The sequence below is a fragment of the Catharus ustulatus genome, chromosome Z (assembly GCF_009819885.2).
Source record: "Catharus ustulatus isolate bCatUst1 chromosome Z, bCatUst1.pri.v2, whole genome shotgun sequence".
In the NCBI taxonomy this organism is placed as follows: Eukaryota; Metazoa; Chordata; class Aves; order Passeriformes; family Turdidae; genus Catharus; species Catharus ustulatus.
The window spans coordinates 35,648,727-35,672,784 of record NC_046262.2 but is presented as its reverse complement, the minus strand read 5'-3'; the positions used below and the strand labels follow the sequence as shown (position 1 = coordinate 35,672,784).

Sequence of the window (24,058 nt, the reverse complement as noted above, 5' to 3'; positions counted from 1 at the left end):
CAAAGAAGAATAGATTTCAAATCAATCTTACAGTGACAAGAAATGACAAAATGGGATATTATCATAAAATGGCACCCCAGAGTGACTTGAGTACACAAGACATCAGCTAGTAGCAGTCCTGAAAGTGTTTCATATATATTTAAAAGTACATATACACACATAGGTATGTGGGTATAAAACACACAGTACAGAGTGTTAGGTAGCTAAATCAGAGAGCATGTCCTGCTATTCACATTCACAACCGAAATCATAACCACTATGGTTTTAAAAATCTCAAAGGCAATCTCTCTTCAATAGTTTACTTGCTAAATGGAGACAACCAGGAGACAGAGTAGACAAAAGTTTTAATTGCAACTATAAACAGTCAACGTCTTTTTAAGATAGACTATCTTTCCTGTATTTCAAACTGTTCACATGCAGCATCCAAAACTTCAGAACCATTTTTCTCTAACACAGTTTAAGAAATGAGACGTCCATATTTAATTGCATCTGAATCCTACAATTAATTCTTCAGTGGTGAAAGACTAGTTCACCAACTTACCATGCCACTAAGTTCCCTTTCCCATTGTTTCTCACACCACAGGAAGCAGGAAGACAAAGGAAAAAAATATAGTTAAACTGTAAGATTGAAGATGTTATTTACATAAACATGTATCCCACAGACAAAGGAAATTTAAATTGTGTTGTAAACTACAATAAAACACAGCATGTAAGTCTCAACATGGAATTAAACTGAGCCCAGAAGAAACCCAAGGAGAATCAGTCAACAGCAAATGGAAGTTTAAAATCCAAACCAAGTAAGTAAAAAGGATGGGCTAAATAAGACATAACTTAATCAACTGCAGAGAACTGAATTTTTTTTGTAGTAGACTTTAGCCACAGATTGTGTCACATAATGTTGTTTTCAAGCCTTTTACCACACACTTGCTAAGTTCTTCACTAGATGTTATATTTATACAACAATTTTGCTTCCACAGTGGGATCTTTAATTTATATTTAGCAGTGATCTTATGAACAGTCTTCAGCAATGTCTTCTTTCTCTAAGGATATTTGTTGATCAACTGCCTTGCACTATACATAATTCAAAGGACTGTCCTTAGCAGACCACTGCACACTAATCATTGTCCAACTAACTCTGTTGCAATCTTTGAAGAACAACGGATTTGTCTAAAAATAGTGATTAAGGTTTCTGATATATATATATATACTACATTCCAGGCAGGGAAGACATCTCAGAGATTAGTTCTATATAAGAATTGCTTTCTTTCCCAAAAAGACAAGCTATCTGTCACTAAGAAAGAAGAGTGAATTAAAAAAAAAAAAAATCAGCAGGAAAATCTCTGCTTAACCCAAACTGGCAAGAAGACGACTAGTGGAAGAAAAGAGCAAGCCAAAATAAGGATTAACATTTTTGCCAAATTTTTGGAAGATCAACCTAATGTAAGAGACTTATGTGAGAAATACCAAAAAAAAAAAAAAAAAAGCACAGGCATTAGTTAAAAAAAAAGTCTAAGCTAGCAGAATAGCAGAGGTCCCCATCTCAGCAACATAATCAGATTGAAACTTGCTTCTGGAAATTGTTCTGGATTAAGAACAGAGATAGACCTGAGACAGACCAATACAGGCTTGACACTACGTACATTTAGAAGAGATGAAAAACATATTGGATTAGGTCACTGAACGATAAAAGAACAACACTGGCAGACAAAGTTGTCACTACATGGATTTGTAGAGACTGCCTATCAAAGGTAAAAATATCAACACAATGTGAAAACAGGCTTTAGAAGGGGATACAGATTCTTCTGTTGACCTGTACTGCTCTATCTGGTAAACTGCCATATGTAACCTTTTAGAAGTTTTTAGGAGTGATCCTAAGATTCACGATTATTCCCTGGATACTTTATTACCACAAAGACTAAGATTAATCAATACAATCATGAAACATCTAAGAAACACTGACATTTGTGGGACAAAATCCTGCAGGCCTACAAATAAAGCAACCAACATAGGAAACCTAGAGATTATATATGCACAATGTATTTCAACTTTCGTAACTATTGCCTCTGAGTATTTTTTGCAGAAATTCCAGAACTTTCTGCAAATATTTTGGCTTATTCTAATAGCAAAGATATGTCAAATATAAACCACAAAACAAAAAATAATACCATCTGACCATACTTCCTAGGAGTAAGCAATTAAGATATAAAGGTGCTCATATCACTACACAAACACTACTATAGTGATATAGTCGTTTCATACCTTTATCAATAAACTAGATGAGGAATCATACATGTAAAGAACTCAAAAACTATGTAAGGCCAAGCAAAATTTGGTTCAGGGATAGTTTGGTAAGAATATTAGGAAATTGAACAAACAGGTAAGTTTGTGTCAAACAGTCCATTGTTGAGTAAAAGCAAAGAAACTTTTTTTTTATAATAATAAGCATCATGGAAAGTTGAACTGACTTCAACATCTAAAGACCTAAACATCTTTATGCACACTTAACAAAAATCACAATGGAACAACATATCAATTTCAGTAACTGAAATAATGCAATTTAAATGACATGTCTTTAATGACTGTACCATTAAAGATAATATACACCACTTAGGAGCATGTACTAAAGATACCAAAAAAGTAATAGAAAGATCTAATTAGGAATCTCATTGAATATATTCTTTTAACTTTTGCAATTTGGTTTTCAAGCATTTTTAGTAACTACTTAGACTATTTAAAATGCTGATATTGAGGTGTTGGAGTGTGACCAAAGAATGGCAATGGAGCTGCTAAAGGGTCTGGAACACAAGTCCTATGAGGAGTGGCTGAGGGAGCTGGGATTGTTTAATCTGGAGAAGAGGAGGCTCAGAGGCCACCTTATCACTCTCTACAACTTGCCTGAAAGAAGGATGTAGCAAAGTGGGGGCTGGTCTTCAAGCATCAGGACCAAAGGGAACAGCCTCAGATTACACCAGAGGACATTTGAAGCGGCTATGAGGAAAATTTTCTAACTAAAGGGGAATTCTGGCATTAGAATGACTGCCCAGGGAAGTGGTGGAATCACCACTACTGGAAGTGTTCAAAAAACTTGTGGATGTGGCATTTGGCGATCTACTTTTGTGGTGACTTATTTATGGTAGTGCCAGGTTTGTGACTTGACTTGATACATTACCTTAGAAATCTTTTCCAAGCCTAACCATCCTATACTTCTAGGATTCTAAAGGAAATCAACTGAGCCTTCAACTGCACTATCTCTTGGGCTAAATTTTGTTTTGGATAATGCTCTTGTCAAGAGGGAAGGATTTCACTCTTCCCAGAAGGCACTACAGGTCACTTACAGCTTTAAGAAACCTCCAACACTGCCCCAAACAAGTGCTGCTTTTCCTACATGTCCTGCAGAAAGGCACGATGGCCCCAAGACACATACAAAACATAATTGTGTGATACTGCAGTGCCAACAGCCAAGATGCATAACCAGTCTGCAACAGTCTCTGCAGCATAGACGAAAGCCCTAAATCTATTTTCACACTATTTGGCCTGAGGGCCAGGGATCCCTTTTTAGGAAGTAGACGCTGAACATTTAAAAGCAGTGGTGCGACTAAAACCTGAAGAAGCATTTGGATCTCTCTGAACTGATCCACATGATGGAATTTCTTCCCATGCCAAAGTGGCTTCATGCACACCAAGTCAGCCAAAATATTCTACCGCATACTACTGCTAAGTTGAACAGAAGTTCTACTGCCACTGCAGAGAGATAATACAGTAATCATATAATACAGTATTTCAGACACAAGGTGACAGAATAAAAAATTACAATTACAATGCAAACCAGCTTTACGGTATGTCTTAATGCAACACTGAGAAATGGTAAAGGACACAGATGGTTTATTGAAAATGCATGGTATAGTCAGGCATTGCCATGGAATGCTACACATGGCTTATGTTTTCCATCAGTGAGTGCTCAAACCAGATTTTTTTCTTTAAAGACACAACTTGGAATAGGTTCCATTGTAAGTTTACCTGTTGCAAAACAATGGGAATCCACTTTTCCTTGCCTTCTTCAGCTACCTCCAAAGTATATTTACTTCTATTTGAAATCATAAAAAATGGAGTGAAGGTTACAATTCTAGTAATATTAAAACTGCTGTTGTTTATGGTGACACCAACCTGTGAACAGAAAGATATTATTTTAAGATATTATTTTACACTTTTTAAACCCCATTTATATCCCCTGAGAATAATGAATTTGAAAGATAAATTTAACTCACTTGATATTCCTTTTTATGACTCTTGCATTTCACAGAACCATGACTTCCAACAGTGTCCAGTGAAAACTGATCAGACAATCCACTGTCAGTTACCCTAAGCTGCACCTGTAAAGAAGCACCATGAATTAATTCTCAATTAACAAGTCACTGACAATATTTAAAATATATATATATAAAGTAAGCATAAACATAACTTTTGAATAAAAACACCAGTATTTCCATTTAAGACTTAACAACTGCCAATATTATCTCACAAATGTATCTTCTACCATGCTTAGTTATGACCCACGTGGAATAAGCATTTTAAGTGTAAGACATTCCAGAGGAAGATTCCTTAAAAACATTGTAATCAAGATTTCAAAGGAAAATGAATGCACTCTTGTAATCTCTCTCACACAATTCCTCCACCAATAACATTCAAATTTAAAAACTCAGGAAACTCAAATGGTGAATTTAACCTTAGCATTCTATGAACCCAGAACCAATCTACCAACCACCATTGCAAGAATTAATTTTTCAAGTAGCATTCATTGTTCAAGTACCACAGCTTTACATTTCCTACACAATTTTTATGCCTTACTTGGAATAAGAACCTTTATTGAGGCAATTTAAATGTAAAAGGAATGTATTATTTAGAAAACACTTCTCAGTGAACTTCTTTCAAAGTAAGTATCTCTTCCCTAACAACACCTCTGATAATGAAAATTTCCTATCTCGAGCATATTTGACAACACTCTTATTTCAAACATTGTTTTTAGAGAGATATTTTAGGTTTCAAGACCTTTACAGAGCATAGGATAGAGTAAATAAATTTTAAAGAGCAAAAATGCTTTCATACAACAACATAAGCTGCCAGGTTTGCAAAATACAATACCTTATTATTTTGAAGGAAGTTTTTAGGCTGAAAAGAAAAAAGGAGGGGCTTTTTGTAATCTGGAGGATGCTTGCGATGAATACCATCAGCTTTGTATTGCAACATTCGACCGGTTTTATTCACCATCCAGTAGGGACTGTGAATTGCTATTATCATCTGCCCAGTTGTGTAGGTCACGTGAACAGCAATATCCAGTTCAGTCTTATCCAGCTCTGTGACACAGTGAAATGTCGTGAAGCTGATATCAGGCAGGTTGCTTTTTATATGGTACTCACTCCTCCAGTTTTGATCAAGGTAGTTAAGCAACTGCAAATCTAGTTTTGTTTGGTCCAAGATTGCATTATGAATCTGTGCAGAACATCCCTCTTGTAGAGTGTCGTATTTGTTCCCATTTCCCTTAAAAAAACAAGCAGACACCAAACACGATAGACTTTATCACACACAAAATTCATATCAACTTCTATTTTTTTAAAAAGCTTTAAAAATTATGATAAAAGCTTTTAAAATTTTTCATTTTAAAACACCTTTTGTGCTATTTAACTATGTTACTATCTTAAACATGTAGCTTAAAACAACATTTTGCCAAAAGAACTTTAACGTATGGTCACCAACACTCAAATCAAAAAGCCCACCTGTCAACAAATTCAAACACGCTGATATTCTTAAATGACAAATTTCCTCAACACAGTATTTTCTTCACTAAATTTAAATTTGTAAAAGACTTACAGAGTCCATTGCCTCCATACATTTGGTACAAGCTACAGTCTCCAGTCCTAGTAATTGTTTATTTGTGATGAAGCATTACCATCAGATTCCATTATTTGAGTCCAAATACTAAATATTAAGACCATCTGAAAAATCTGTCTCCCAACTTCATTTCTATTATCCTAAGTGACATCAGTGGGACACAATTATACCAGATCCATAGAATGAAATACACAGTGCTGAGGAATCAATGTCTATGGCGCATGTTTTAGATATTTTACTCAAGACTATCTCTCATCTGGCACTGGAAAGAATGCCTATTAACAGTCAAAGTGCACCTTATTGTTTAATTTCATCTGGAAAGAATTTGAGGTCTGGCAGTAGGCTGCTGACAAAAAGGCAGGCCTGTGAGAATTTATTAAAAGCATGCTACTGTTGAAAGTCAGTGACTGCACATAAATGCTAACATAGCGTGATCCACTTGGCGCACTCTTCACAGAAAAAGTTGTCCTATTTAATTAGGTTGAAGTTGCACTTGGGCAACTGAGTGACTCTCACACGGCCCAACTGGTACAGTGCTGAGTTCTACTTTGCATATATATCTGAAGCATGGCTTAACGATGTCACATTTCACATTCCGTGATAACATTTCAATTCTGGAAATACAGACTTTATTAGATTATATAAGACTTGCCCTTATAATATCTGTGAACTTGCTTCACCAATATTCCACCAGGACCCATTTGTTTTAATCTCCATTTCAATCAGCTTTCACATTTTAAGTGGGAAATACCACTAAAATTCAAACATTACGCAATTACCTCTACAGAATAAGTAATTTGGTAAGGAAGAAGATTGCGGAGAAGAACAGAAGGCCATAAATGAACAACGTATGGAAAATCCCATTCATCTTCTGCACCTAATGAAGTTGTCAATGAATCTTTTACAGGAACAATATTGATGATAAGTGATTGCTTAGTTGATCTCACAGACTGGCATTTCCTTTGTAATAAACAGTCAACATTTTGCATAATTTCATCAAACGTAATTCCTTCACACATACTATATTCTCCCACTCCGTTTTCATTGGGTAATGGCTGCAAACTCAATACGGACCTGTAAATGAAAACATTTCTACAATTAACACGTGACTGAATGTTTCAATTATAAAAAGTACTATGCAACAGGGGCAATCTAATATTATTTTTATTTAGGAAGATTTCTAGCAGTAGATCATTGCCTGCCTTTATCTTGGTTAAACGAGAAATAAAATTATGGACTGGATCCCAAAATTTCATACTATTGTAACAGTAGGGTTTTTTTGTTCCATACCTCCACATCTTCCCTTACAAAGAAAGTGTTATTAGAGATTCTTATTAAGAAGACTACTGAATTTCCTTACAAGTGCTGCTCTGTTCCTGTTCCAAGTTAAAGGTTTGGATCAACAGCTACTCCTAGAAGAGATGTGCAGAAAGTGCCCTTCTTTTCAGTCACAATAAAGCATCAAGTTAGTTTCATGGATTGTTTACACACATAGCTTTCATAAGGCATTTAATTTAAAACAGATGCTCCTGCATGAAATTTTTGTTGTTTTAACACATCTCCTGACTGTCTAGTGCAATGAATCAGAACATCACTGAATCTTCTACAGGTGGTTAGATATATCAATTAATTAATGAATCTACAGTAAAATGTAACTTAAGTAATAAACAAGATACAAAGATTTTGCTGTAAAATATAAGGAAAGTGTTTCGAAGAAAACAGAAGGAAGAAGTCTCTGTAACCATAAAAAATTAATCAAAGAAAACCTACCTACCTAAAACTTGGTAACAGTTCAGCTAAAATGTACATTCAAATTCATTGCAGTTTTCTTATTAGCTTGAATGTGATAATACCATAGCTGTTCTATATGTCAAGTTTTTCTAAGGTTGATGAGTCTTTTTTTACATCTTTTACTTCAGAATCAAACAATCAAAAGAAGTCTTTTCAGAAAAAAACAAAAAAGCTGCACTAATTCACCAAACATCACCCACTAAGAAGTAAGTGTACCGTGTGAATTACAATCACTGTGCTCCAGAAGTACCTGAGCTCAGATTTTTTAAGTACAGTAATTTCACACATATAAGGCGCACCCTTTTGACTGAAATTGTGATCGGAACCTGGAAGTGCACCTTATACCCCGAAGTGCCTTATATATGGACAAAGTTTGGAAATTTGCTAACCCGGAAGTGCGAGCCTGCAGCACCCCCGAGCTGAGCCGAGCCCGTCTGGCCCCGAGTGGAGCTGGGGCCGCCCCCCACGGCAGCCCCGAGCAGGACCAAGTCTGGTCCCAAGCCAAGCCAGTAATCCGTGCGATCGCATGATTCCGTTACTAATTCGTTACTTTGTTGCGCGCGGATCCTCGCTGCAAAAAAATAAAGTGTGCCTTATATGCCAGTGCGCCTTATATGCGTGAAATTACAGTATCTTAGCTAATCTAACTTGTTCCTAAAAATGGATTTCAAAACACTTCCAATTCAACAATGAAATAGTACTCTGTTTTAAAGATTACATGTCCTGAGAAGATTCTACCTAACCATGACAGCACAGTATTATTTCAGTATTTGGTAGCAAGGGTAAACAAATTTTTAAGCATAATTATATGGATACAATAATCAAAAATGTATAAACGTATGCTACAACAAAAGAAAAATACAATAAAGTACCTGTAAGAGGAAAATGGTATGTTGAATTCATCTGCTGGTGAAGCGGTCCCTAAACATCTTCCTTCTTCAAAAACATTGAATGGGATCGAAAAGTGATTCCTTATCTATGTAAAATAAAAATCCAGCAACACATATTAGGAAAAACTGTAAAGACAAAGTATATTTTGAGTTTAATAAAGCAAGGACGAGAAGTCTTGTTTTTCATCTTATCCATATACCACTCAAGGTCAGTATTTCAGAAGAACTGTCTCCAAAACAGCAAATGTTTCTAAATGATCTGGTTGTGCAGTTTAATGCTATATTTTATTTATTAAATAAATACATTAACTGCAAAATGCTTCTCAAGGAGAGTCAACAAGACTTTGAAAAACCAAAGACAAGTAAATCTTAACTACATGGTAACTTTCAAAAAAGTCTTGTAAAGGAGACAAACAGGTCTCCTAAAAATGTAATAGATACAAGGTTAAAAATCCATATAGTGAAAGTGTAAGGGAAGTCAGAAGTTTAAGGTTAAATCATTTATGTCCATTCCGGGGCACATAGCTATCTTTCCTGTAAACATTCTTTTATATTAATTTCAAGGTTAATTTATTGGCATTAATTAGCTCTTAGGAAAAAAATTTAGAAAATAATCAAACAGTAAAATTTTGCTATTCATCAAGTCACTTTGATGTGAACCACTCTGAGTGAAAAAAAGCAATTGAAATGTTACAAGAACACTATCTCTATAGAACTGTACTATCTGATTCAGCACTGTAGTTATATACCATGTAAAGTCTATCAAAAATACTATTTAATCAAAAGACATATACACTCGAAGGTCTCACTTTTCAACTGACACTGTACTAAACTTGAAAATAACATATCAATGGTACAGGATGAAAAAAACTAAATAACCTGACTGAAAGATAACTTGTGGAATCAAGGTAAGATTAAAAGAATATTGATTACTTCATACAAAGCAAATAATTCAAGACCAAAATTCGAGCCAATATTAGTTAACATTACTATTCAATTATCCTGATCCAAAATTTGATTGATGTCCACCACATCCAACCATCTGTTACTTTGAAAATGCCTTTCATTCTTGAAAAATCAAGCACCAAGCAAATTTGTATGAACCAATCAGGTAAGTTTTTAAAATATATTTTTAATGTTTATTTAAACACTAGAGGATCATTTTCATTCATTAAAAAATTAAATGTATGGATATATAATGACCTGAACAGGGGAACGTATCGTTATCATCTTGCTTCCTTCAACAGTGTCAATTTGACTGACAATGGACCTTTCAACACCTGATTCGTGCCTCACTTTGTAAATACATCGACCCACTTTAGTCAATGGAATCTTTTCCACAGTAGAATGATTATAAGGACCTAGAATTTACAAGATGAAACATTAAACACTCAAAAGGAGCAAAAAGAAATAGTTGAAAGACAAAAAAGTGCATTCAATAGAATTTTCTGTCATTCAATCTAATAATAAAAAACCACCTGTCGGATAAAAAAGTACAATCAGCATTCTTAATATGCTGCTCTTGTAGCATTACTAAGGAAACAGCAAAGATTCTTTTCTTGCCACAAGAAAAAGAGTAAATGAGTCCATCATTCAAATATTTAAGTAGGTTTTGCTACTGCAAATAAAATTAGCGCCTCACAGGAAATGTTTACAAGATGTAACGGCTTATTAACAAGGTACAGATCTAATATTGCAAAAACAATTCAACTAATACGTCATATGATTGAGACTGAAAAACTGCCAACTGCTACAATAAATCAATTCCAATTGCAAACACATACACCATTAAAAATAGCTAAATATTAATTTTAGCTTTAACTATGGTTTGTTTAAACTATTTAAAACAAATTTTTTCAAAGCAACCCTCTTAAGAGTAATTTCTGTAAAGCTACATATATACAGTTCTCAATTCTGAAACAAAAATTATTTTGAGCACCTGAATTCTGCAATAACATAAATACAAACAAATCTGACTGCAATAAAGATTATTACATGAATAATTTATCACAGTAGAAAACCTATGCTGCAAAAATTAAGAAGTATGATATATATAAATTTAACCGGTAAAGGCTAAAGCAGGATTTCAAATGCTGCCATGCATCTAGAATTCAAAGAGGCACTTCTTTCATGTTATGTTGTCCATCAAAATTTATTGACCTGTACAAGACACTGTATTGAGCATGATAAATATTTACAAAAACAGAAGATGTATGAACTTTGGAACTTACAGATCTGAATGTAAAATCTCTTGCTACTCATAGTTGTCATTGCTGTGAATTGGTCACTCTCATCTCTAGTTCTGACAAATTCCATATTTAAACTCTCTTTGTCTTCTAAATGAAATATTTTTGCTCCAAACTTAACATTAAGGACACTGAAGGAATCACTAGGTGTGACCGTGATGGGAACTCCTAAAGAATTTATTATTACAAATGGTGCTCGGTCTTTTTTGAAGATGTCTGAAGTTTGACTAGCTGCTTCAGCAAATGCCTAGAAAGCAAAGAATCGATACAAAACATAAACATACTGAGTAAGGCTTCACCAAGACGATATCTGCAAGTATTCATCTAGCAATTCTACCACCACATAGTTAAGAAATTTTTCTTACCATGCCCAAGTTACTTAACATCTGCAGTCCTAACTTGGACAGTGTAATGTTGAGCTGGTCTTTTGAGGAAACATTTATTACTGTTTTATATTCTGGAACTTTGTAGTTCTCTTCTTCTTCATCATCTGATTCAAACAGCACTTTTTTAGCCTTCTTCATCTGAAATGAGATGTTTAAAGAATTCTTATCTGACCACTCATTCTGCAGAAGTAAGTTTCACCTCAAGACTCTCTATGTCTCCCTTTCCCATTTCTATGTCCTGCCATAGTTTTCCATTTTTTTTGTTGTGCGTGCCTTTATTCTCAAATAAAAACCAAAGAAGGAGAGAATAAGAGAAGACACAAATCATATATTCAGGAAGTCAGTAAAATTCTAGTAACAGTAGCTAAATTTATGATTATTCAAAAGTAAATATATACTAACTACTAATATATCCAGTAAATACTGTGTGTTAACATTCATCTTAACCTCGAGTAACACTGTATAAAATGTTACACATAATTGACTTCCTAATGTTAAAAAAGACCTCAGATTTAGTCTTTATGTATTTCCAAATCAAATACCTATTTTGTTTTCATTTGGTTGAAAGAAAAAAAAACAAAACCACTTGATGGAATAAATTTATCTAGCCTTCAACACTTCTGGAAATTATGTATTTCCAAATATTGTAATTCATATCAGGGTGAGAAGACATGTGGTTTGACTTACTATCTTCTACCTCTCTCCTGTATTATGTCTTGTACCTTTCTGCAAAATTGTCAAGGGTATTTTAATAGCAGTTTCTTAACTGCAGTGTCTCAGCCCATAGTCTTTATCCTTCTGAGGCTGTTACTGTGGGAAGTTTTGGATAATGATAGTGCTGGGAAAAGGGTAGGTCTTCAATTCTGAACAACCGCTCAGGTTAGAAACATGTAAATAGTTTTGAAAAAAGTCCGGAAACAATGAAATGAAACAGTTAAGACAGAAGATGCTGGAGTCAGTGAGTCAGGTCTCTGTCTGAATTCTTCAGAGAGAAGTCAGAATGAAGGGATTGAATTAAAGCTTTTGGATGGATTGAAGTATGTTAAGTTACTCACACATGAAGTAGAGGTGTAAGTTTGAGTTTTAGCATAAGTAAGTAAGTCAGTAAGTGTTAGCTGCAGTGCTTTTACTAAGTAAAAGGTTTAAGATGTCAGAGGAGAAGAACAAGTTCTAGTGAAGGTTAACAAACATACTAATGTTTTCACTAGAGGCTCCAGAAGGTCGTTGGAAAACCATGCTTAGACAAAACAAAATTCCAGTGAGAATATTGCTTACATTTTTCAGATAGAACAAGATAGATCATATACGTGGTTCATACATACCTAATGTGTTAAGAAATTAGAATTTTAACAGGTTAAGTGGTAGTGGTCTGAGTCTACATGCTAGCTTGTTGGAATAATCCTATATAAGATTATGTATTGGCGGGAGTTATTGCTTTATGCCATTGCTTTATGCCATTGCTTTATGCCATTGCTTTTATGCCATTGCTTCCTATTTTTCTATTGCTTTGCTTGTCAGCGTCTTCAACATCCGAGAAGAAGACAGGAGCTGCTGCAGCAACATCAGCCTTCCCACGACCTTGATAGGAGCAGTTTCCACTTCTATTTTGGACTCTAGCATAACAAAACTTAGCATAGACCTTTGATGACTGTGACTTTGCTTTTAAGACTGATGCACCTTCGTAATAAACAGCCTTTTAGCAACTGTTAGCGGCTTTGTTCATTTAAGAGAACCCGACACAAAGGGTGCGTCAAGAGCACCGGACATCTAACCTCACATTAGCTGCTTTGTTTTATTAGAAAATAACCTGACACAAAGGGTGCGTCAAAAGCACTGGACGCATTTCCGGTGTGGGAGCAAAATTTTAGTCAATATGGTGCGGTTTGTATTCGTGAAACTACTGTACTTCCAGGAAAGATGACAATGAAGTGGTAAAAGCACCACTCCCACAGTACTCTTTGTGCTCAACAGCTATCAGTTTTTCCAAGACAATTTTGCCTCACATACTACTGTGGAATAAGAGCAGCGACTTGTCTTTCCAAAGTCACCGAATGCATCATTAACATATAGTCTATAGGACAAATTGATACAAAGCTCTTATGATCACCCCAATAATCTAGCAATCTATTAAACTATCCTCGGTATCTTAATACATACCTAATTTATTACTAGAATAAAATTTTGCCACCTGAAAGACAGTATTTAACAGATCTGTGAATCTGGATCTTTCCTTGTATAAGAACTGGTTTCATTTACTACTTGGGAAAAAACTCCCAGTAACCAACAAGAAGAAATAAAATTGTTAGATTAGTCTCAGGAACGAAAGGTGGAGAGCATTTGTTTTTTCTAAGGTATCGTAATGTTATATTTGAGCTCAGCTTTGGAAACTACACCTTGATTTCAAGAGTCCATGGCTTGAATAAGTCAGTCTTCTCAACTTCTAGTGGTTCAAGCAAAGGTTCCCACACGCCAAACATCTCATTAAAATAGTGTACCTATCAAAATCCAGAAATCAGTTAGGAATTTACATAAAACTTACATTAAAAATTCAGATTTAGATGAATAATTAATTATTTTGGTAATCGAAAATATTCATAATCAGATTGCACTTTCAGCTGCTACCATAAAATAAAACAAATGCATTAAAGAAATAAATGAGGCAGCTAAATCTCTACTATGAAGTGAACTCCAAATAGTTAGTAAAAATTGTGCCGCTTAAAATACAATTTTGGCTTAAATGGTAGGTGCACTGGAATTCAAAAGCAGTATAAATAAGGAAGAATCTACCTACAATAATCTCTGAATTTTGTCACTAATTTCCAAATATGAGTCAGTTTGGATGTTTTATGAACTTGTACCACATTGTAACATTACATCTTCATGCATCAGATTTTCATTTAAACTTAGTTATCTTAACCCATCATTGCCATCATGCTCCCACAACACATCTGCAGGAGTTTAGTCACCAAATACAAGAGGTTTTTTTTATTGTCTAAATAACATGTATGTAATACGTATGTAAGATTTAGACAACAGGGTTTAGCATTCTAGGAAAACTTCTGTTTGTTTATGTAAGATTCCTCACCTCCAGCTCAAGACGAGAATGTAGGTTGATTAGAGTACTCCAGTTCTTGACTTCTCCAACAAATGAGGACTTGGCTAAAAGCATTGGCACTGTTCTGTGCCCAACTCCAGCTTCAAGTGTTAGAAAAACAGATTCTATATTAATTTTCAATGACTCTCCTGTAGGAACCAGTTCAGTGTTTGGATTTTTATCTTCATTTTCACTAGTCTCTTCAAGAAACCACAATTTCAGATTTTTTATATCTTTCTTATTCCACAAGTCAGGAGGAATTTGACTAATCTCTTCATTCGTTGTTTCTGTAGTTTGATAAAGGGCTGATGTAATAGTAATTACTGTGTTTATTATTATCGGTGAAACCTACAAATAAGAAATTGGAAAAACTGGAAACAAGAATCTAGTACAGAAACTGCTAGTTTCAGACACAAAAGCATAAAGAGTATGTTACAATAACAAAATAATTCCATTTGCTACAGGATTCTCATTCGAACACACTTCCCTTCCACAAGCAACAGTTCAATCTTTTCAGACTGAACCCCTGCCTTATTTCCAGATGGAAGCTTTCTAAATTACACCATTCAATGATTTATCCGAACACTTCAGAACTTATCTCTGCACACTAGCCATTTTATAAAACACAGATTTCAAAACTGAAGTATAGTGACACAGTCGTTAACTTTCAATTTTATTCATTTTGACATGCTTCATTAGGTAGGTGACCTAATGATGAACTGGAATGATTCCCAACTTCAGTCATTCCTGAAGCAACATCATAGCCTGCTGAGTGGGAAGTAGAAAACTAAAACCACAATGCAAGTGTACTTACTTCTATCGTTAGAGATTTAATGGTTAGATCAGCTGTCTGTGGATTAGTACCTGACTGTTTCATTTCAAAGAAGAAGTCACAAGGTTGCAATACCTACAAAACAAAGTAAAAACACATGTCATTAAAAAAAAGAGAAAAAAATATTTCAGAGAAAAAAATATTTTTAAAAACTTATTTTGAAATCATACACACAAAAAGCACTGAAAGAAAACTTACCAATATTTGGTTCTTCAAAATTAAGAGAATTCTGAACACTGATAACATGTTATAAGAAATAACAAGTATCCAGAAGCATCACATCAGACATTCTCAATCATTAAAGATTGAAAAATCAGCTACAGTAAAATAAATTACACTTCAGTAACTCCACTCTTATGGTAAAGTCTGCAGATACCTTCAATGCACTGCATCCTCATGCCTCTGACTTCTGAGAACCAGTTTTTCAGTTGCAACACAGCAAGGACAGTTACATTTTTCCTGAATAACAATATAACTGTTGGAAACACAATCACTCAGTTCCAACTTTGTTTTGCAATCAGTCCCTGAACATTTACACTTGCCAAAATTTAGCAAATCAGAGGTATGCTATAAACAAAACTATTGCTATGTTATTAATAGAGCACTCAGATGTAATTAGCCTCTACTGACACTGTACCTAGAGGAAAATTTGCTTTGCGATCTCCATCTGAGATAGTCAGTCTTTCAAAAACTCTAATTTCAAACCATATTGATTGTGGAATCTTTTCTGACATCTCTGTCCATATCTGAATCAGATGCTGGAGGCATAGATAGATATATTCTGAATCAGTTCGACTACACTTTTCCACATGAGTTTGATCTAACAGAAGTTTTTGTCCATTATATTATTTTTTACTCTGTTGCTCAAATTACCCTTTTTCCTTACTCTGTATTAAATTCAGGAATGAAAAATAACAGATTCCTCTTTGGACCAATACACACATGAGAAATACATAAAGATCCCCTCATTATTTATGTTATTTTAGATCTGGAGGATAGTTGCCCTGCTTGGCATCTGGACATGACACTTGATATGCTTATGGGGTGACTATGGTAGTGCTGGGTTGACAGACTAAATGATCTTGAAGGTCTCTTTCAGTTTTGATGATTTTGTCATCAAAAGGATGAATTAATCCAACCCAATTTTAGGTTACCATGTAAGATGCATCCAAAAGTATATATTCTATTACCATCTTTATAACCTGTTAAAAGCGGGTTCCTTATCTCCTCCATGACTCATCCATGGTAACTCCCTCCAGGAGATATCTTCTGCTAATGGCCATCAGGCCCCACTGCATGACTGATAAAATTACATCATCCCACTGTGAGATGCTCCACGCAGGGGGAGAAAACAAGCATTCCTATCTGGATATAATCTGAGGTTTGGAACACCACAAGCAGCCTTATCCACTGGATTCAGAGAGGATAAGAGATCCCCAACCACCACTGGACCTTAAGAGGAAGATCAGACTCTTCTAAAGGATCTACTTCAACAGAACCACATCTACCACTTCAAGAGGATTGCAGCCACCATTTAATCAGACTGCTACCAACACGCTGACCAACAGGGTTTCAAGTTGTATCCTGACTCTGTCAGTGTTTCTGTATGATTGCATTTATTTTCATTCTCCTATTAAATTGTATTTCTGACTTGGAATCTCCCACTGGTTTGCTTTCAAACTGGTATACTTTCCCAGACCAAAATTAGATTGTTGGGTTCAGAGGTTTGCTTACACATGTTTTCAAAAGGAGTAGTTATGCTCCTACATGCAGGTAACTTTTTTTTTTTAAACCCTTCTCAAGAACTATCTGCATCTTTCAAGGAAGGTACTGTTTTAAGCACGAAAACTAGTGTCCTCTGAAGTTTTCTTCCCTATATATAGCACAACCGTCCTGTCAGATTCAGGTTTTTTTCCCCATTTCTACAGTCTGAGATGAGATTCCATCAGAAGATATTTCTGTAAGAGGGAGAACTTGGTGCGATGCCTTCCAATAGCTTTCTACAAAAAAGTAACATTTATGCCACATTTGTCAGCTACAAAAACAGAAGTCAAACAACTTTGCATTGTATTGTGGCTATCAATGCTAGTGCATCACTTTCTAAATAACTAGATTAACATTTCAGCGCAATTAAAAACTGTGTATACCCAAGGAGGAAACTGAGGTGCTATTCCACCTGAAATTGAGATGAAAGGGAAGCCCCAGTCATTTCTGCTTACAGCTTTGGTCTTTCCTATATCACTCCATAAATAAGCAGGCATTAACAGAGAGCTGAAAAGATTTGCTCTTCAAAATTCATCTGTGGTCTGAGGACACGGGTAACTGTTGTATATACAGTCAATTTGAAATTTTTCTCTGATGCAACAATATCATCACAGAGTTAACTGAGGAACAGTCTGCTGTAGAGGCAGAAAAGCTGTAAGAAACTCCAGGAGTCAATGCACTTCCACCTGATCAGTAACTAACAAGTCTGATTCTGTTGCCAAAACACAAATAGGCAGTTTTATTATAACAGATCTATGGATCTTAAAATAAAGGAATTTATGAACAGCATACAGTAAGTAAACTATTTCCTAATATGCACTTCCTTCCTTTTTTTGTGAGACTATTATTCTCTTACATAGCTATTTAATACAAGGTTTTAGACTGATAGGTTTTAGACTCCAAATTTACTACACTTTATTTGACATAGCATACATTTACTATTTATTTGACTTACATGGGATATGAAAGATAACTAACATTTTACTCCTTGGGGCTATGAATTGTAACTTGTCATACAAAGCAAACCCCATTGTCACAGATCAAGATGTGTTTAGGCATATCACACAAAAGAGAATAAAATCAACAAAATGTTAGTCATAGAATTTTACTTATACTGTAAATGTATACTACTATCCTGGTATATACATTTTAATGATGAACATTTCAGAAATTACTTGTATTTTAGTAGTGTAAGTTACACAGTATCTTTTAAAATACACACTGCATGGTTGCAAACTTACCGTAGTAATGTTCTCTTTCCTTTCTTCTGGAAGAAATGGGCATGCTTTCATCTGTATCTCTCTAACAGCAGCTGTCATGTTGTACCTTTCAGGGCTACTTTTAATGAAGACTTCACACTGTGTTGTAACCACCAACGCAGGAGCATCACTTCTTGTTAAATCAGCCACAAACACAATCTCTGGATTTTTAACAACAATGTTCATTTCCATCGTAGATACAGGCTGCACAGATGCTTCAGAAATAAAAATTACATTAGTTTAATTGTTCAAAGATTAAATTTCAATTACTTTCTTGTCATGACTTAATTATTAATACAATATAACTAATATTATAATTAATAATATTGATTATAATAATTATTGAATTCTTGTAACTTATAGGGAGGCCTTGACTATTTAGGGGTAAGATCTAGTATAACTAGTGTTAGTAAATCTGTAGATCCCTGCAACTGACATTTATAGGCTCTTCATCGCAGGCGGAAAACCATTTAATATCTAATTACTCTTGGGTATAACAAAAGACTTCAGGAAGCTTCTTTGTGAAAATGAAAAGGGTAACACTATCAACACTGTTACTATATCTGGCATTAACAAATGTATCAGTTTCCCTCCATAGCTATAGCTGCCAACTCTGATAAGAGTCTTAACAAAATGCTGGGCACATTTTCTGCTCTCTGGAGTAGCAAACCCTCATTTTTCCACAGGACAATAATGCAGCATTACTGATTCCTACTGTAAACACTGGCAATAAAAATGTACTTTCACATAACACTTCCTTATCTGTACAGACTTTGATCATCAGCAAATAAACACAACAGACCTGGCTGAGAGGGACACAACTACAATACTTGGGAAAATAACAGCAAAACAACTGAGACTTGCTTTTGGCATACATGATGAGAACTGCCTGAGACCTGGAAGCATAAAAAGAATACTCTCTGTTCTAATTGACCAATTTTTGATGCCAGGTACTCAAGCTAAAAGTCTGTGTGATGTAGGAAGAAATGCAAATGAGTGGATAAATGAAATTACATTTCTAGGCAGCAATATCAGGTAGGCCGATTCCATGTGTAAGCACAATATAATACACTCCTTTATTATTCCCATTTTATTTTAAATATACATTTTTAGATGTCTTCTTTCTCTAGTAAGACCAGGTTTCATTTGGAAAAAAACCTAAATCATTAATCTATTTCCATGATGCAAAGAAAGCTACATCAACGGTTACAAGCTGTTCCATACATATAAACACAGGAAATAGCATAAAAGGAGTATTGTAATTTTTACATAGTATTATAATACCAAAATTAAGCTGATATCCAAATACAGATTTTAAACTATTTCTGCTGTATACTGGTACATACCTTGGTCCTTTACAGGTAACGACTGTTTGAGATTTTTCTGTGCAGCAGCACTTTCTGCTTTAGCCTTTAAGAATATATCTGCTACAGTAAGTAGAAACTCCATGCTTGCACAAAGATATATCTCTTGAACAATAACATCAAAAACAGTGCCATCTCTCCCCTGTTTGTAATTTACATCCATCATAACCTTTTTTTCAAATCCATGTTTCATTTCCACCATTCTGAAAGATAATAAAGAAGGAATTTAATGAAACAATAAAAAGCCAGCCACAAATACTGAAAAACAGCCAAGATTCTCATTCCAGATGCAATACATTAACAAGACCGCATTTAAAAAGCAATACAAATAATTTTACAACATGACCAATAAAAACATTAGCACAAATTTTATATAAGTTTAAAACTAACTGGAATCCCATACACTGGTAACTAAAGGTGTTAATAATTTTAACAAGACAAACCATCATATTTCCTTGTTCTCACATCAAAAGTGCTACATTTTACTGAAGTTTGTTAGTATTCGTGAAACATCATCTCAGTCTTACTTAGAACTTCATTAAAGTGGAAAGTGAAATTGTTTTCTATGCTCATTTATTAAATTTATATCTGAAGCTCATTTTATTTCATTCTTTGTATCTAGCACTGATGTATCATAAAGGTATGTTGAACAAAAGGCATGTGAAACACATAAATCCACAGTAACATGTACTTTAAGAACTCCTACACTAAAACAATTGTGGTTTTAACAGAATACTAATAAAACTGAAATGTTTATAAACTCTTGGTCTACCTCTAATAAACAGTAAATTATGTAAAATTACAGACCTTGGTGTAGCCTTCTGGATCGACTGTCTTTTATCATCTAATGTACAATTTGCCAGTTTGACTGAAGCATTCATTGAACCATCCGATAACATTTTCAGAGCAGCTGACATGAGATCTAATTTAAACTCTGCAAGCTTCAAAAGGTCATCTCTCTGATCCAAACTGTTAACCTGTTTAAATGAAACATTTGTAGATTTCATTAGAGGTAGCAAAAAATAATACATAGTCTGATAGACAGTTTTGTTTGGACGATATTTTCAATAATAATAAATAAACCAACTATTAATTCACAAGACAAACACAATCAACCACACACAAGAGAAAACTTTCAAAGAGCAGAGCTCTGCCCTTCTACCATCTTCCTAAAGCAAGCTTACGTAAGTGAGAGATCAAAGTTTATAATAAATTACAAACTTTTAGTAAGAAATCTGGTGACAAATTTTGTAAGTTTAAACCAAGATGAATATAAATGCATTCCTATTGACAAATTTAAGAATCATTCTCCACCATTTTGTGTGTTTTCATGCATCCATCTCTACCTGTAACTAACAAACATGTTTAATTCCTCTGCATATTTTTCTTCCAAAAGTGTATTTTAAATTAACATAAATTTTCATCAGATTTTTAGTCAGATGACAGAAGATGCCATCTATTATGTGCTACCACTGGTTATTCTATTTCCTATAGTATCTGCCAAAAGTGATTAAGTTAAAATAGTTGTTGTGCCATTTCCATCATATTGCTAGAACACACTTTCTCTGTCATAAAACAAGCTATTCTTGTTCAGAATTTCCAGGACTGTAGGCAACCTTAAAGCTGCTGATTACTCTTAGTAACCAAAATTATACTTACCTGTTTTGAATTTGGACTATACAACACTAAAGTTAGAGAGTCAAATCTGAAGTCCAGTTTTAGTGTTGTTTTTATTTTCATAGGTGAGTGCAATTCCACCACAGCTGATGTCACAACAGTTACACCTTTCAGGAATCAGAAAAATAGTTAATATTAAGAAAATTACCCAACTGCAAATAAGGGAAAAAACAAAACAAGACATCCTCACTTATGACCATGAAGACAGTAACTTCCCTTTTTCTCCACATGTAAATCCATCCACACTTAGTATGTGTTTAGCACACTTTATGTAACTACTTTCGGCAAAATCACACCATGTTTGAGAATATAAAACACTCCCCTTACATATTCTACATGAGAGTTTTAACATCCCTAAAATACAAACGTATAACTTCACCTTAGTATTTCACAGTACTGTGTATAACAGTGTTACAAAGAATACAAATTTATTTTCATCCTCGTTAGCTTGTCTGCCACACTGTTGCTGGTTTTCATATTTAGTAAAGGAATTCAACAAATAGACGGGTTTCTTTAGTGGCTTTTCTTTTTAATGTGTGCTGAACAGTCAATAGGCAGTGACATACATTGAATAGGAACAAATTTCAGGGGATATCATCATTACAACAAGCAGATCTAAATCAGAACAGCAACGAAACCACCATACACAGGAGAGTAAAATGGAAGCTTTCCAAAGTCGGGATGTTAACAAATGTAGTCAGTAGGCTTTTAAGTGCTGCCTTGCAGGGAAACAAGACCCTTACATCACATGTCATGCTCCAAAACTCACTACAGTGGCTCAGTTGCTCCTATTCATTATTATTACAGCCAGATATAGCTCAAACCACATAAGTGAACATAATAGGTCCATTGCCACTCAACCAACCTTATCAGCCAAGGAGGCACTTAATGACAGCAGCAACAGCAGTGGCTACAGCTGCAGGGCACAAAATACCTCTAAGAGCTTGGCAGGGAGTTTCTAGAGTCAGGGAAACCCAAGAGATGGTAGAGACCAGGCAGGGCCCAGGAGCTCTCCTAGGTGAAGCCTTCACCCTGAGGGCCTTGCCAGAGCAACCGAGGGAGATTTAAATGACTCTAGCAAGCATGAGCAACTTCGAGCACAGTGGAAAGGTGGACAAAGAGGACATGGCACATCAGAAGGATGTGGCACAGTTGCAGCAGTTCATATGGGCAGGGCATGCAGAAGGGCAGAGTGACCCCGCCTCCAGCTCCTGAGAAGAGCTCACCTGGTGGTTTTTGCCTACCCCATGAGAACAGACACAACAGTGATCTCCATAAAGCCAAAAGCCATTGCTAGAGGGAGCACAGCAACCCAGATTGAGCTTCCTCAGAAGCATAAACCCGTTCAGATCTGCAGCTGCAGGGAGTGTTTGAGCTTGGCATTAGCACCAAAGGGCAGAAGAGACTACACTTGAGTGCAGTGGGAACAGGTGGATGACTTGCTGAGCCTAGTGGCTGAGCTTAGAGAGGAAGTAGAAAGCCTGAAGAGTATCAGGGGGTCTGATAGAAAAATAGACTGGTGAAAATTCCTGAGAGGTGCAGGAGGTGGAAGCTCAGAACAAGTCAGAGGAACTCCAACACTCTCATTATCAGACAGAAGGGATCTAAAGAGCAAGGAAACAGGTTCCTGATGGGGGTAGCAGGAGAACCACCTCCCTTGCCTTCACAGGCAACTTTAGGAAATAGGTACAAGGTGTCAGAAACTGAGCATGAAGCAAATGACAATGAAACTGAAGGTCTACCTGGGGAGTTGCCTAGAGCAGGTCAGTCAACCAAATGCATCACAATTTCAAGTTAAGTAAGAGAGACAGAAAAGTACAATAATTTCACATGTATAAGGTGCACCCTTTTGACTAAAATTTTGGTCCGAACCCGGAAGTGCCCCTTATACTCTGGAGCGCCTTATATATGAACAAAGTTCGGAAATCTGCCAACCTGGAAGTGCGAGCCACAGGCCGAGCCGAGCTCACGAATTGAGCACCTGCTAGTAAAACTCATGATCGTGTGATTGTTACAAATTGGTTACTCTGTTGCCGGCAGGGGGACTGGGCTCCTGCTGGCAGTGCGGGGGAGAGTGGGGGCTCCCACCAGCAGCGCAGGTGGAGCGGAACTCGCAAATTGAGTACCTGCCAGTAAAACCTGCGATCGCGTGATTATTACAAATTGGTTACTTGGTTGCATGAGCATCCTTGCTGCGAACAAAAGTGCGCCTTATACCCCGGAGTGCCTTTTATGTGGACAAAGTTTGGAAGTTTGCCGACACCTGGGAATGTGTCTTATACCCCGGGGTGCCTTATACTCGTGAAATTACTACAATTGTTGAGACTCTCTTCTAAGAGGAACTAAGGGCCCTATATGCCAGCTGGACCCATCCCACAGGGAAGTGTGTTGCCTTCCTGGGGCTCAGGTAAGAAGTACTACTAGGAGATGGGATCTGGAACACAAGTTATGTTCTCATCTGTCTTGTCAAGAAAATCATGCTGATGAGCACCCTGGCAACACAGTTCTGTGTAACCATCAGAATTTTGGTTTTGTTCATCATTGGTCAGTTTATAAAACCAACCAGGATCCTCCTGTCCCAAAAGGGAAAAAGGACTTTAGCTCAGTAGTTAGCAGGGCTTGTTGAGAGATCTTTGAACTAGATTTGAAGGGAAATGAGGTCAGAGCTCGAAAGGATAAAGTGTAGAAAGGGGAGAACTACAGTGACAACCCAAGCAGCAAAAGGAGGCTTAAGAGAGAATACATTCAGTGAGTACAAGCAACTGAAGATGAAATCACAATACAGACTGGGGGGAACCCTTTGCGATTACAGAGATGTGGTGGGATAGCTCACATGACTGGAAACCTGTCATGAAGAGTTATATTCTCT

General features: G+C 35.8%; 1 protein-coding gene across 7 annotated transcripts in view; it reads right to left on the bottom strand.

Annotated features, from left to right (window-relative positions):
- VPS13A (vacuolar protein sorting 13 homolog A) overlaps positions 1 to 24,058 on the bottom strand; it is a 121,179-nt gene that overhangs the window by 32,358 nt on the left and 64,763 nt on the right. For 3 of the 7 annotated variants that reach the window (XM_033085189.1, XM_033085194.1, XM_033085195.1), the window contains exons 36-51: positions 21,172 to 21,296; positions 20,320 to 20,489; positions 19,495 to 19,715; positions 18,131 to 18,363; positions 15,108 to 15,200; positions 14,285 to 14,641; positions 13,593 to 13,694; positions 11,179 to 11,337; positions 10,799 to 11,060; positions 9,771 to 9,928; positions 8,550 to 8,653; positions 6,666 to 6,960; positions 5,140 to 5,535; positions 4,266 to 4,370; positions 4,018 to 4,164; positions 542 to 580 (exon numbers count right to left, since the gene is read on the bottom strand). In XM_033085189.1, the coding sequence (XP_032941080.1) occupies positions 542 to 580; positions 4,018 to 4,164; positions 4,266 to 4,370; positions 5,140 to 5,535; positions 6,666 to 6,960; positions 8,550 to 8,653; positions 9,771 to 9,928; positions 10,799 to 11,060; positions 11,179 to 11,337; positions 13,593 to 13,694; positions 14,285 to 14,641; positions 15,108 to 15,200; positions 18,131 to 18,363; positions 19,495 to 19,715; positions 20,320 to 20,489; positions 21,172 to 21,296 (2,966 nt within the window). The remainder of the gene's footprint in view (positions 1 to 541; positions 581 to 4,017; positions 4,165 to 4,265; positions 4,371 to 5,139; positions 5,536 to 6,665; positions 6,961 to 8,549; positions 8,654 to 9,770; positions 9,929 to 10,798; positions 11,061 to 11,178; positions 11,338 to 13,592; positions 13,695 to 14,284; positions 14,642 to 15,107; positions 15,201 to 18,130; positions 18,364 to 19,494; positions 19,716 to 20,319; positions 20,490 to 21,171; positions 21,297 to 24,058) is intronic. The other 4 variants (XM_033085192.1, XM_033085196.1, XM_033085190.1 and 1 more) reach the window with 3 other exon arrangements.